Source organism: Taudactylus pleione, unplaced genomic scaffold, assembly GCF_031769625.1.
Source record: "Taudactylus pleione unplaced genomic scaffold, aTauple2 ptg000111l, whole genome shotgun sequence".
Classification (NCBI taxonomy): domain Eukaryota; kingdom Metazoa; phylum Chordata; class Amphibia; order Anura; family Myobatrachidae; genus Taudactylus; species Taudactylus pleione.
In genome coordinates this window covers 1666720-1680535 of record NW_028284513.1, presented here as the reverse complement: position 1 = coordinate 1680535, position 13816 = coordinate 1666720, and the positions used below count along the sequence as shown (strand labels likewise).

Sequence of the window (13816 nt, the reverse complement as noted above, 5' to 3'; positions counted from 1 at the left end):
GATATTTAAATGAGCTCTAATGGGTGAAAATAGCGCAAACATTCCATATTTTTACACAAGCAAAGAGTCTTTTACTGCCATTAACTCTGTGCTGGCAATAACGACCATTTTCAATGGACTGTTCGCACATCCTAGGTGCACAAACGTACTGGATGACCAGTAAAAATGTCCCCAAGCAATGGTTTGACAATTTAACTGCTGCTATTGTTGTGAATCTGATACACAAAAATACACCCTTAGGTTCCTAGCTAGGGCTACACACATTTAGCCAGTGATCACCTACCCCTAACTTAATCTCATTAGTGATATTTTACAGCCAGAATATTTTGGAACCCCTCCTCTATTAACTAATGCGACTCTTACTGAAGCCTGCTTCATATCCTGTGAATACATTTTAAGGGTGATTTATGATTTTATGTATGAATATGTAAGGGATGTTTTTTTAAAAAAAAAAAACCTAGCTAAGAAAACAAAATTAAAATAAATTTTGAGTTTATACAAAACAGCTTTACAGTATCCTTTTTAAAAAAAACACATTATTTACAAAATATATCAAATATCAAAGTTAATCTCTTAAAGTACAGAAAAAAATTAATTTGAAATATGAAAAGGGTGCTAATAAGTTTAAATTCCACCTTTTATTTTCACATATGTACATGGCGCTTGGGGCCAACAAGGATTCTGGGGGCTCAGTTAGGATATAAAAAAAAAAAAAAATGTAAAAAAAAATATATATATATAAAAAAAAAAAAATACATTGTTGCAGTTTAAGAGTTTTGTGCAGCTAAAACAAATTCTAGCCACCAAAGCATGAATATGTCTGGAAATGACTGACAAGGGATAGATCATATACATCTCCAAAGGCTGACATTTAGGATCCTGACTGCTCCTAACTTACATTATGTAATGAAACACTATAAAAAAAAAATAAAAAAAAAAAGAATGAAATGGGTTTGCGGTCTATAATTTAATGAAAATTGAATATGTAACTACAGAGGCCTTAAACAGGGTAAGAGTGCTGAACCTTTATAGGAATAATTGTTTATGTCATGTGCTTAAAAACATTTTGCTCCTTCGGCCTGATCCAAATAACAGAGCCGGTCCGACTCTAAAGTAAAAAATGACAAAATAAACTCTAGCATAGAACAGTGCTGGATGCGAACATGAGGTGGAGGGTTGAGTGTATGGTGCTTTTTAAATTCTATTTTAAGGCCTTTTTCCTTGTCACAAGAGACTAAAAGTCTCATAGCCCCTCTCTAGCAGACAGACAGCTGCTGCCTTAGAGCACACAAGCCCTTAATCTGCCTCAGTACAAAAATGACACTAGATCCAACTCTGCATAGAATGTAAGACAGGTCACAGGAGCTGCCCGGGGGGGGGGGGGGGGGGGGGGGGGGAATAAAAGGGAGGTAGCCACTAGCAAGGCAGGTAGTTTGGGTGAGAATTACACAGCAACCCTGCACTTAACGTATATCAGTCATGTGTTACTCTATGGGCAGAGAATATGAGTGTGAAAGAGTAGTACCAAAAATAAATTAAATTTAAAAAAATTCATACGAGACCATGCCACAACCTTCAAATAGTCCAAATAGCTGATCTAGACCTAGCCAGAGTGAAGGAATGTGTATAGATGTTCTGACGAAGCACATGCGTTAAGATTTTGTCAGTTATATGTGCGAGTTCCAGTGTGGCCACATCCATAATGTCACAGTGGAGCAGGGTGAAGACAGACTTGCAGCACATGTCCCAACTCGGCTGTTGTGCTCAGACAAGCGTGTAGTAACACTTCAAAAACAGGATTTACAGCAGGGTGTGTTAAGTGTGGAGGAGGGAATAAACACACGCATGTGTCTGTATAGAACACTCCAGTTATAAGTGTGCAAAAGGTCTGTAAATAGGAGAGCCAATAAGGCCAGTCAAGGAGTTTGCAGTAGCCTTCTTGTCTTAATGATGCCCTAATGTACTCACAGGACTAGACAAGCATTTACTTGTTTATGGGGCCCAAAAATGGAGAAACATATTAGGAAGTGAGAGTGGGGCTAAAGAAGGGAAAAACAGCCAAATACTCCAAAGGGTGAGGAATAGTGACGTTAGTTATGTGCAGGGACAGTAGTGTTGTGTGAGCAAAGGAAAGGCATTTTGCGTTCTGCAGATAGTGATGTGGGAGCTGTTGAACAGCCACAAGTTATAGCAAGGTTGTGCTGGAAAAGATGCAGCCACACTGATTGGGTCTAAGTAATGTATTGGTCTCTATGGACAGAGTTTATGCATCATCTAGACAAGAGACAAGAGGGAGGGGGATGTTTACATGTGTTTGGTGGTGCACCTAGCTATGCAGTCTGAAAGGGTTATGTGACTTCTATACTGCAGGACTGGGCAGCTGTTTAATGCAAACTTGCAGACTGTAAACTACAGGAGTTACATTTATGCTCATTGCACATGCTGAAGGAAATAGTGGGTCAATGTCACAAACATTCTATTTGAAGTTCTTCAAATACAATGCAGTGGGCACGAAAGATCACTACAGAGGTCATATCTTGAAGGGATTTGTGACAATGCATCTTAAATCTTTACCCAGGACTGTGCCAACTGTTTCCAGTTGCTGAGTAAATGCCGGACACAGTTATGTGATTAACTTTACTGAAGGCAGCTTTTAACCTGTACATTAATTTCAGAAATCTGGCTCCATGTGGGCTTCTCCTGTAAGTGGCAAGAGACTATGTCTTTTGGACAGCATTGTATGGTTAGATTGCTGTCAACAAATGTCATCACCATCTTATCAGTAACAAGATGCTCTGAACATGGTGCAAAAGCAACATCCTCCAAGTTCCTTAGTGAACAGAAGGAAGATGTTCGACATGTGCAGATATTTACTGGTTGGCATTGAAACTATGCTGGATAAACAATGAAAAGTCAGTGATAAAATAGCAAATGGTACAGTGGAAATATTACTGTAGCGATTCAGAACAAAATCCCACATCACATTGGTCATTGTTGCCCACCTCAATATAGAACTTTGCAAGGGTCACATTTTAACTATTACTTCTTACTCAAAATATCCCTTCCCAAAGAAGAGTATTAGAGCAGACTATGCGCATGGCTCTCGTGTATATGTCCCAGTGATTATAAAGAATCCTGAATACCTGTTGCCCTGTGTACGGTGACTGCGGTCAAATGGATTCAGGACACTCACAATTCTGTTACAAATGTGAAATACTATCTTTCAACACTCATGACGCCCATGAACTCCACTAACTTCATCATAATGGAATAGATGGGCAGGATTTGGGAGATGCAGCCTACTGAAAGGAGTGTGCAATTAAGTGCATATGCGTACACAGGTAGCATGTGTGCTATGTACCAGTGCACAGTTCGTGTGCATGAGTGGATGAATGTATATAGTGCACTCTCTGGCTCTTTGTCTACAGCTGCTCAGAAACTCATCAAGATACCACAAGAACTACATGGAGCCAGGGTGGGTTTCGATTGGTTTCTGGGTGGTGCCACGTTTGACCAAACAAAATGTAGGATCTGTGCAGGTTACTTCTTTATGTGCCCTATAACCCATCAGCACAAGCTCAGGACAGTGTCACTGATAATCTGGCACAGTACATATAAAATCAGGGCATCCATCCCAACACAGGTACTGAACCTGTGTCAGCCCCTCTGCCAACATGGTACAGGACATTGCTTTGCTGAATAATTACCTCAGCCATTGATACTACCTGCATCATTGTGTCCCCACTTCAGACTGCCCTCGCATTTCTTGTAAGGGATGACTACTGCGGGTGTGCAAAGTGCATACAGGAGCAGATCCAAACCACCCTCCCCTGAATAGGAAAGGGAGCAGAATAATTGGGCAAACTATATAAAAATACCTAACATAGGGAAAGTTAGTCTTATTGCTCCGTCTCCCAGAGTCCCTTAATGCAGAGTGACCTTTGGCCTGTGCTCCTGGCGCTTGATAAGCCATCCCACCGATGGGGAGCAAGGTGAGCTGTGATGGTTTCAGACCTTGTAGTAAATGTTCGCAGGGCTCTGAGGCGGCATCTCTTGCACAATATACACAGGGTGTCCATAGTCACCGCTCACCTTCTCGTAGTGAGGGCAGTAATTGTTCTCTGTAGTCCGCAGCGGGATGATGATGTCACTTGGCTCAGTGCCAGCATTTCCACTGCACTTGGGACTTGCCAAGGTACTGAGGGACAGGGCAGTTGCTCGCTGCTGTGTGTGCTTGCGGTGGCGTTTTCGTATCTTGATAAGCAAGACAATCAGGAAGATGATGATGAGAATAAAGATGACACATCCAGCACCAATTGCTGCAAAAACAGCAACCTTTGAGCTGAAAAAATTGTCAACCCCCCCTCCAGGGGAGGGCTTATCGGCCTGGTTCACAGTATCTGAAACATAAAGAGGATGGCAGATATTGTAAAGGGTTACTGTAGAACAGTAAAATAAACGAAACATTATGCAGTAATAATTACACTGAGCTACAATACTGGGCGTTCAGATATCACTATGTGCCGTATATGAATAAGCATCAAATGGGTGATTAGCAGGCTTATGACAGCACACAGCTGAGGGGTTCTTAGGTCACATACATATACATCTCTGCTGGCATTGCCAGATTGCTTGTTACAAGGTGCTCCCTGGAAGATCGTCGACCTGTGTTAGGTGGCACACTGTCATACTAAAAACTGGATGATCATCGAACAATTGTGAAGTGCAAAATATACTACATTCTGTCAAAATTGGCTGAATATAAAACAAACAAAAATTTCATTAAATGTAGAAGCAACTAGATTTGCAGTTATTTTACTACTTTACAGAAACAAACTTCAACAATATGCATCACAAATGCAATAAACCAACCAATGGAAAATAGGGCAAGATACAGCATGGCCACGTTGTACAACTACAACGTATACTTTGTTGACATGAACGAACAAACAGATGACATTTTAGTGGTCCAGGAGATCATACTTTACGGAGGGAAACATTTTGTTTTAGTAATGTTCCCTCAAATTAATCGGATATTGGGGTCTATGTACTAAGCAGTGATTAGAAAGTGAAAAGTGATAAGTCTGATAAGTGCCAGCCAATCAGCTCCCAACTGCCATCTCACAGGCTGTGTTTGAAAATTTACAGTTGGGAGCTGATTGGCTGGCACTGACTTATCACTTTTCACTCTGTCTCTTATCACTGCTTAGTACACAGACCCCATAGGGAGGTGAAGTGAATGTAAAAATCGCACTCGTCACACGTGCACTTCTTACAGTTTCTTACCATTACCAATTACAGCCATTTATTATAGTTATGAATAATTTCCAATTATCTTCTTCAAACATACATTATCAAGGCAGAAGCTGCTCTGGCAACCTGGGAATAGGGGCAAAGAGAAACTGCCCAGAAACAGTCATCAGCGGAGTATAAAACTTTAGAACATACGTAGTAACACTGTACATTTGTGATGTTTCACAAGGGTCAGGACAAAAGGTCCTAATTTAAATTTATTCCAATGCTTTTACTACTACATAAGGAACAGAGGTGGTTCTGGAGCTCACCTGGCTTCCCATGGTCTTCTCCCTCAAATTTGTGCCATGGTCCATCTGTTGCTAGTTTTCCAGTATTATCAGCTTCTTTTCTTGGCCGACTAGTAGTAACGTGTTCTGGTACTACTGCATTGGGGTCTGTTATAAAGACAGGAGATGGTTATATTTCATGAATGCATAATTTTACAAATTCTATTCATACGTTTTCATTCCAGGCTACAAAAACAATACAGGCCCAATCAGCTTAGCAAAGAGACAAATGAAAATATTCTCAGCAGGAGTTCTTGAATGTACCATTGTAGCCTTTATTACTGAAAGGAGGGTTAGCCCAACATGCCAACTTCAGCAGGGCCAAAACGCCCAATATTTCCTTGGTCCCAGAAAAACTTCCACCCTATAAGTATTTATTTTGATTTATTGTATTTGGTTGGAAAATCAATGAGGCTGTATATTAAGCTGGCATCTTTACTTATGTTAGAAACCGATCTTAAATGCAGAAGTCTATTGCCAGTATGTGTACATAGCCTAACAAGATAAACTCCTGCAAATAATATTTTTGCATGTGAATAACTTTTATTACAGTGTGTTTTATTCACTAGTCACAGTTTAAACTTACAAACAGTGCAATGGAACTGCATTGTAAATGCAACAAGAGGTTAAGAAGTGTTCAGATACTATATGGAATTTGTATGGGCAAGAATGCATGAACACGGATGTATGTTTAAATACATATTACAAATGTACATACTCAGTGACATGTGTCATTCTCAAAACTTTTGGCCATGGCTGTATACAAGTATTGGTTTTCACAAAGATTGCTGCTTCAGTGTTTAGACCTTTTTATCAGATGTTACTATGGTATACTGAAGTAAAATTACAAGCATTTCATAAGGGTCAAAGGCTTTTATTGACAATTACATCAAGTTTATTCAGAGACTCAATATTTGCAGTGTTGACCCTTCTTTTTCAAGACCTCTGCAAATCACCCTGGCATGCTGTCAATCAACTTCTGGGCCACATACTGACTGATGGCCGCCCATTCTTGCCTAATCAATGCTTGGTGTTTGTCAGAATTTGTGGGTTTTTGGTTGTCCATCCGCCTTTTGAGGATTGACCACAAGTTCTCAGTGGATTAATGTCTGGGTAGTTTCCTGGCCATGGACCCAAAATGTAGAGATTTTGTTCCCCGAGCCACTTATATCACTTTTGCCTTATGGCAAGGTGCTCCATCACGCTGGAAAAGGCATTGTTCATCACCAAACTGTTCTTGGATTGTTGGGAGAAGTTGCTCTTGGATGATGTTTTGGTACCATTCTTTATTCATGGCTGTTGTTTTAGACAAAATTGTGAGTGATAGATAAAAATTATATGACTGAATGCTCACTGCAGGCCGGCCTCAGATTACCTTAAGGATAGAGAGGTCCCCACCTCCCTTTAATAATACAATATTTCTAAACAGAAGGTCTGCGCCTGGTAAGAGTGAATACATTCTAGCAGGTTAAATGATCTGTGCAGGCAATAGATGTATTGTAACTAAAGTAAAGGAAATAGAGAAACAAGTAGATGTGTGTAAAATCCTTTATTACGAGTCACATTGCTCTAAGGCTTACCCTACTTTATAGACATGTATCTGGTATTGTTTAGGTATGTAGTGGCCATAGCGGTGTGATGTAAACAGGTCACAGTCTCAAAAAAAGTCTCAATTTGTATAATAGTCTCAAGGTAGGTGAGCTATTTACATCACATAATAAAGTATTTTACACAAAATTGTGAGTGATCCCAATCCCTTGGCTGAGAAGCAACCCACACATGAATGGTCTCAGGATGCTGTACACTGGACTGATTGAAGAGCTCACCTTTCCTTCTCCGGACAAGCGATTTTCCAGATGCCCCAACAAACTGAAAGGGGATTCATCAGAGAAAAAAAAAAAAAAGAAGAAAAATAAAAAAAAAATAAACTTTACCCCAGTCCTCAGCAGTCCAATCCCTGTACATTTTGCAGAAAATCAGTCATTCCCTGATGTTTTTCCTGGAGAGATGTGGCTTCTTTGCTGCCCTTTTTGACACCAGGTCATCCTCCAAAAATCTTTGCCTCACTGTGCATGAACATGCGCTCACACCTGCATGCTGCCGTTACTGAGCAAACTCTGAACTGATAGAGCCCCGAACTGAATCAATTTTAGGAGATGGTCCTGGCGCTTGCTGGATGTTCTTGGGCACCCTGAAGCCTTCTTTACAACCATTGAACCTTTCTCCTTGAAGTTCTTGATTATCCGATAAATGGTTGATTTAGGTGCAATCTTACTAGCAGCAATATCCTTGCCTGTGAAGCCCTGTTTGTGTAAAGCAATGACTGCACGTGTTTCCTTGCAGGTAACCATGGTTAACAGAGGAACAATAATGATTTCAAGCTCCACCCTCCTTTTAAAGCTTCCAGTCTGTTATTCTAACTCAATCAGCATGACAGAGTGAGAGCCTTGTCCTCGTCAACACACTCACCTGTGTTAACGAGAGAATCACTGACATGTCAGCTGGTCCTTTTGTGGAAGGGCTGAAATGCAGTGGAAATGTTTTTGGGATTAAGTTAATTGTCATAGAGCGACTTTGCCATTAATTGCAGTTCACCTGATCACTTCATGACATTCTGGAGTATATGCAAATTGCTATCATAAAAACTGAAGCAACATACTTTGTGAAAACCAATACTTGTGTCATTCTCAAAACTTGTAGCCATGGTTATAAACTTAAGTTTTAAAATGCAATTAAAAAAAATAAAAAACATTGCCGTCTGAAGAATAAATAGGAGCTTAATGGGATTTGTCCCTTGCAATAATTCCTGCTCAGGTTGGAAACTGAACTGTATGTACTGCTCACTCACCTTGTTCGACCTTCATGATTATCTTCATAGATCGTGTCTGACATACTCCTCCTTCTCTGTTCTCAAGACCCTGTAGCGTCCCATTGGACGTAGCTTTAAAAAAAAAAAAAAAAGTTACACACACATTATATATATATATATATATATAAAAAAAAAACTCAGACTTTAAAAGCAAACCCAAATAAATAGTGGTCTACACATTTTTCAATTCAAATCTTTGTTATGTTCAATATGGCCAAAACAGGTCTATGGCTTGTGAAACTACAACTGCCAAGGACTGGCTTGGTATGTTGGTGATTATCTTTGAACAGGTATTTCTATAGCACATACATATTCTGCAGCACATTACAGAGAATATTTGGCCATTCACAACAGTCCTTGCCCCAGTGGAGCTTACAATCTATATTACCCAACATATATACATACACACAAAAACTAGGGTTTATTTTTGTTGCCATGAGCAAATTAACCTAAGGAATATTTTTGGGTTGTGGAAGAAAATCAGAGTACACGGAGGAAACCCACGCAATACAAACTCATCACAGATACAACCATGGAGGTTATCTATCCCCAAGACCTCAGTGCTGTGAGGTCACAATGCCAAACTGTCTCTGACCAAGTGTTTATGGGAGACACATACTTAAGAGTAAACCACATATACAGTATCACTATTGGGTTTTGCATACCTCCTATTAAGTGTTAACCACTATCCAAATTGCTTTACTGCTAATGCAGATCTGACTGCCAGAAGAGAACATGCATTACAAAATGTAGCCACCAGTACACTGGATTCAGAACTACATTAATTAGGACATTTTGTGGACAGTGTTGAGGCTTGTTATTGGATTAGGAAGAAGTCATCTCCCTAGAATGAGAGCCGCCCTTCCAGTACCTGCAGGCCAGGGAAGAGCACAGATTTTTCAGATAGTGAGGGGAGCCTGCTCACTCAGATCAAAAGGGATATTAAAGCCAGCATCTAAACTGCTCCAACAATAAATCTGGCTGTGTACCCTGTATTTGTTTGCATGCCTTGTGCATTTTTATAGATCGATAAAACACATTGTAATATTCAACTGCATTTTCCTCCCATTAAGATTTCTTTTAAGCCATGTGTTCTATAAAAGCAGACTCCTAGAAGAATGACCGCGCATATGCTCTTATGAAAACAATAGTGCACGCACCATGCGCGAGACATGCCTCAGCAGCTGTGGTAAGCCTAGGCCAACCATAGCTACAGACATTTTCCTGGCACCAGCACACCACAAGTTTTTATTCACTTTTACCGACTCACGGAGACATATATAGCTGTATTGTACAGCGTGTATGGTAGGGTCATTGATCTCCATTAGGCTTTATGGTCATGCGCCACTGCAAGGTCAGTCTTATCATAAGGTAGTGTGAAAGACCAATACCAATAAAACATTCTGTGTAGTCAATATTCATTGTTCAAACACATCAATTTGAATTCATATCTGATAAAATTTACTTTGACCAGACAAGGAGCAATGGGAGAAACAATTTTATTCGGCAGGAGTAATCTTAAGCATTTATCTGCCAGAAATGGAGGCAACCCAAAAATGGTTGACATTTGTTTCTACTTCCTACACTTCAGTAGTCTGTCCTTAATGACAGACATGGACCAGGCATACTGCAGAAACATTAGTCAATAGGTGGTTTAACGCTTCAGCAGATGCCCAGCTGGAACACAGTTTTTCTCTGCAGCTTGTGGGGAACACAGTAACAGAGTATGGTCTCTTGCATGGCTTCACACTATGCTAAATACAGTCAACTCCTTCATTCATACATAGTTGAACAGCAACCCTTGTGTAAACACAACTGGAGAGCAGACTAAATGGCAGAGAAATGGGAAGCAAGAGCTCAGGGGTGAGCCTGGATTGCTCCATTCATATGTGTGAGCGCACCATAATAAGTAGAAAAGGCCAAGGAGCAGGGAGCGTTCCGCACCTGGTGACGGCTGCATAAATAGGCCACTATTCGGAAGTCTTGTACAGGCCTGAACATGGCTAAAGGAGTAGAATTTGCAAGAAGTATAGTAACTTAACATGGGCAAGTTAGGCCGCTAAATGGTGAACAGCTAATGGGCAGAACGTGAAACTGACAAATCCAAATGAATACGCTATACACAAACCCTGGCTACAAAGAAGCATTATGATAATAGGCAAGGCTCATATTACTACTGACCTTTTCAATAGGAATAGAAATTGCAAGTTATTACATTTTATTTATAGGACGCCACATGTGGTCCGCAGCGCAGTACATAAGTCAACAATAGGACAGTACAGGGTACACAGAACATTACAATACAGTGACCAAAACAAACAGAGCACAAGTAACAATTAGCACCACAATTCCCCATACACAATACAGCTGGGAAGGTGAAGGCAGTCATTGAAGTGCTATTGAAGAGGGCTGTGAGACAGTAGGGAGGACGACCCTGCTCCTAGGAGCTTACAATCTAGGAGAGACAGACAGATGACATGAGGCATGAGTGTGTAGATGTGGATCTTAGGGCAGGACTCAGGCAAGGTGGAGATGATTGAGGCAGGATGGTGTGGAGAGTGGCCAGGTGACGTGGTTATGCGGTGGAAGGGTATGCTTTGACTAACAGGTGGGTTTTCAGCAGTGCACATTGGAAGCTATGCAAGGTCAGGTAGAGCCTGATCGAGTGAGGGAGATCATTCCAGTGAGGGGGGCTGCACAGGCAAAATCTTGGATATATGAGCATGAGATGAAGTAACCAGGTTAGAGGAGAGGCAACAGTCAGACGAGAGAGCGCGCGTGAGGGAGTATGCAAGGAGAGGAGGTTGGAGATGTAGGGAGCAGTGGAGTTAGAGAGGGCCTTGTATGTGAAGGTGAGGAATTTGACAAGGATTCTGTAGGGGAATGGGAGGCAGTGCAGGTTTGGGCGGAGGGGAGTGGCAGAAGTCGAACAGCGGGAGAGGAAGATAAGTCTAGCTGCAGCATTGTGAACAGATTGGAGGGTAGCAAGATGGCAACGTGGGAGGCCGGTGAGAAGGTTGCAGTAGATGAGCCGAGAAAGGATTAGTGAATGAATAATCAGTTTGGTAGCATTCTGGGAGAAGAATGGCCTAATGTGAGTGATGTTATGTAGCTGGAACAGACAGGATTGAGTCAGAATGAATGTGGGGGGCGAAGGAGAGGGTGGAGTCAAGAGTGACTCCCAAGCAGTGAAATTTGGGAACAGGGAAGATGGTGTCAGCAGTGAGAGAGATTGGTGGGGGTGGAGAGACTTTTAGGGGGGAAAGATGAGTTCAGTTTTGTCCATGTTGAGCTTCAGAGAGCACTCAGACATCCAGGAAGAGATGGTGGAAAGACAGCTGGATACCCGAGAGAGAGGACAGAAGGGGAGAGTTCAGGAAAGGAGTGGTATAATTGCGTGTCATCGGCAGCCGAAGAAACTGATGAGTTCTCCTAGTGAAGAGATGTACAGGGAGAAGAGCAAGGAGATCGGAGATTATGTAATGGATTGCCTCCTTCTCTTCCAAAATTGAGGCAAAGTCAATTGCAGTGAGGGCGGATGGGAGGGGAGGAGTGAAGGAGAGAGTGTTGAAAGTACCAATGGCGGGGATTGGAGGACTGAGAGGACATGAGTGACTGGAAGGATTGCTTGGTGAGGGAGATGGCCGAGCTGTAGGAAGAGAGGACAAACTTGAAGTGGAGGGGAGTCTACCAGAGAGCGAGATTTCCTCCAGAGGCGCTCGGCGGTGTGCAAGCATTTTTGGAGAAAACGGGTCAGTTTGGAGTGCCAGGGTCGGGGATTAAAACGACTGAGGGGGATAGAGGAGATGGGGGCAACTGAGTCAAGTACAGAGGTGAGGGTGATTTAGTTGAAGGAGGCCGTCTGGTTGGGGGGCAGGCCATCGTTGATAGTGGCTGAGTATCAAGTGAGGACAGGATAGCAGGGTTGAGAGTCTCAAGATTGCGCCTAGTGACAGTGGCTTTGGGTGAGGAGAGGAGTGGAGGAGTTGAGAGAGTGAAAGAGTAGATGGTGGTCAGAGTGGGGGAAGGGAGAGTTGGAGAAGTCAGAGAGCACACAGATTGGTGAAGACAAGGTCAAGGGAGTGGCAGAGGCAGTGGTGTAGGGGGAAGCGGTATGAAATACCGCCGGCCGCATGGCCGGGAGTTCGAATCCCGGCAGCCCGACAGCACTGGAAATCCCGATCATCCGTAGGTGAGAACTAACCTAACCCCCCTAACCCTCATTAGGGGTGCCTAACCCTAACCGCCCCCCCCCTCTAAGTGCCTAAACATAACCCCCCCTTCCCTGCTGCCTAAACCTGTCCACCGGGGTGGTGCCTAACCCTAACCTCCCCCTGGGGAGGCCTAACCCTCCCGGGAGGGTGCCTAACCCTAAGTCCCCCCCCCCCCGGGAGCCCTGAACCTAACCCTCCCCCACCCCAGCGGCTGTCCGCTCGCGGCGCCCGGCATCCCTTCGATCGGGATCCCGGGCGCCGGTCTCCCGGCGTCGGAAAAATGACAGGCGTCTAGATTTAGATGCCTGTCATTTAACCTTCGCCGGGATAAAGCAGTCGGGAAGCCGGCTGTTGGGCTTACGTCAGCCGGCTTCCTGATTGCATCCCGGTGTAGATCCATTCAGAAAGTCCAAAGGAGAAGGAGAGTGCAATAAGATTGGTGGATGCAGGATTAGTGATGTCAAAAGGGATGTTAAAGTCACCAAGGATAACATGTCAGCAGAGAGAAAATGGGGAAACCAGGCAGCAAAGTGGTCAAGGAATAGGGAGGTGGAGCCTGGGGGACAGTAGATGACTGCAACAAAGACAAATGCAGTACAAGAGATGGATAGAGTGGACCTCAAAAGGTGCAGGAAGAAAGGAAGGGCTCAGGTAGGATGATGCCCACTCTGCTGCCTTGGCAGTTGTCAGGTCTGACAGAGTGGGTGAAAGAGGCCCCCATAGGACAGGGCAGCAACGGAGGCGGTGTCAGAGGAGGAGTGTCAGGTTTCAGTGATGGCAAGAAGATTTAGAGAGTGGGAAATAAAGAGGTTGTGGATAGCGGACAGTTTATTGCAGATGGATCTGGTATTCCAGAGGGCTCAGGAGAATGGGAGGGAGGGGACGAGGGATATGTGGATGAGATATGTTAACTTGATTTTCATGTCCACCGTCATTTTTAATTTGCCTTATACATGATGTGTCAATGCAACGCATTTTTAGTGTGAGGTGACTGTAGAAGATGCTGAGTGGAGTATCAAATTGGCCTTATACATGACTGCTTTGTAGATCAGAAAGTGCTTTTCATCTCCACAAAGAGCATTACAGAGACATCCAAGCCAAGGGAGGGTTAAATTATAGCGTCTCCTCCCAATCTCTGCAGGATTCCCCCA

General features: G+C 42.9%; 1 protein-coding gene across 1 annotated transcript in view; it reads right to left on the bottom strand.

Annotated features, from left to right (window-relative positions):
* Positions 1-623: 623 nt before the first annotated feature.
* The window catches only part of EFNB1 (ephrin B1), a 68593-nt gene continuing 55400 nt past the window's right edge, over positions 624-13816 (bottom strand). Inside the window, exons 3-5 of the mRNA XM_088471156.1 lie at positions 8431-8523; positions 5565-5690; positions 624-4400 (exon numbers count right to left, since the gene is read on the bottom strand). Coding sequence (XP_088327282.1) covers positions 4009-4400; positions 5565-5690; positions 8431-8523 — 611 coding nt within the window. The 3' untranslated portion in view covers positions 624-4008. The remainder of the gene's footprint in view (positions 4401-5564; positions 5691-8430; positions 8524-13816) is intronic.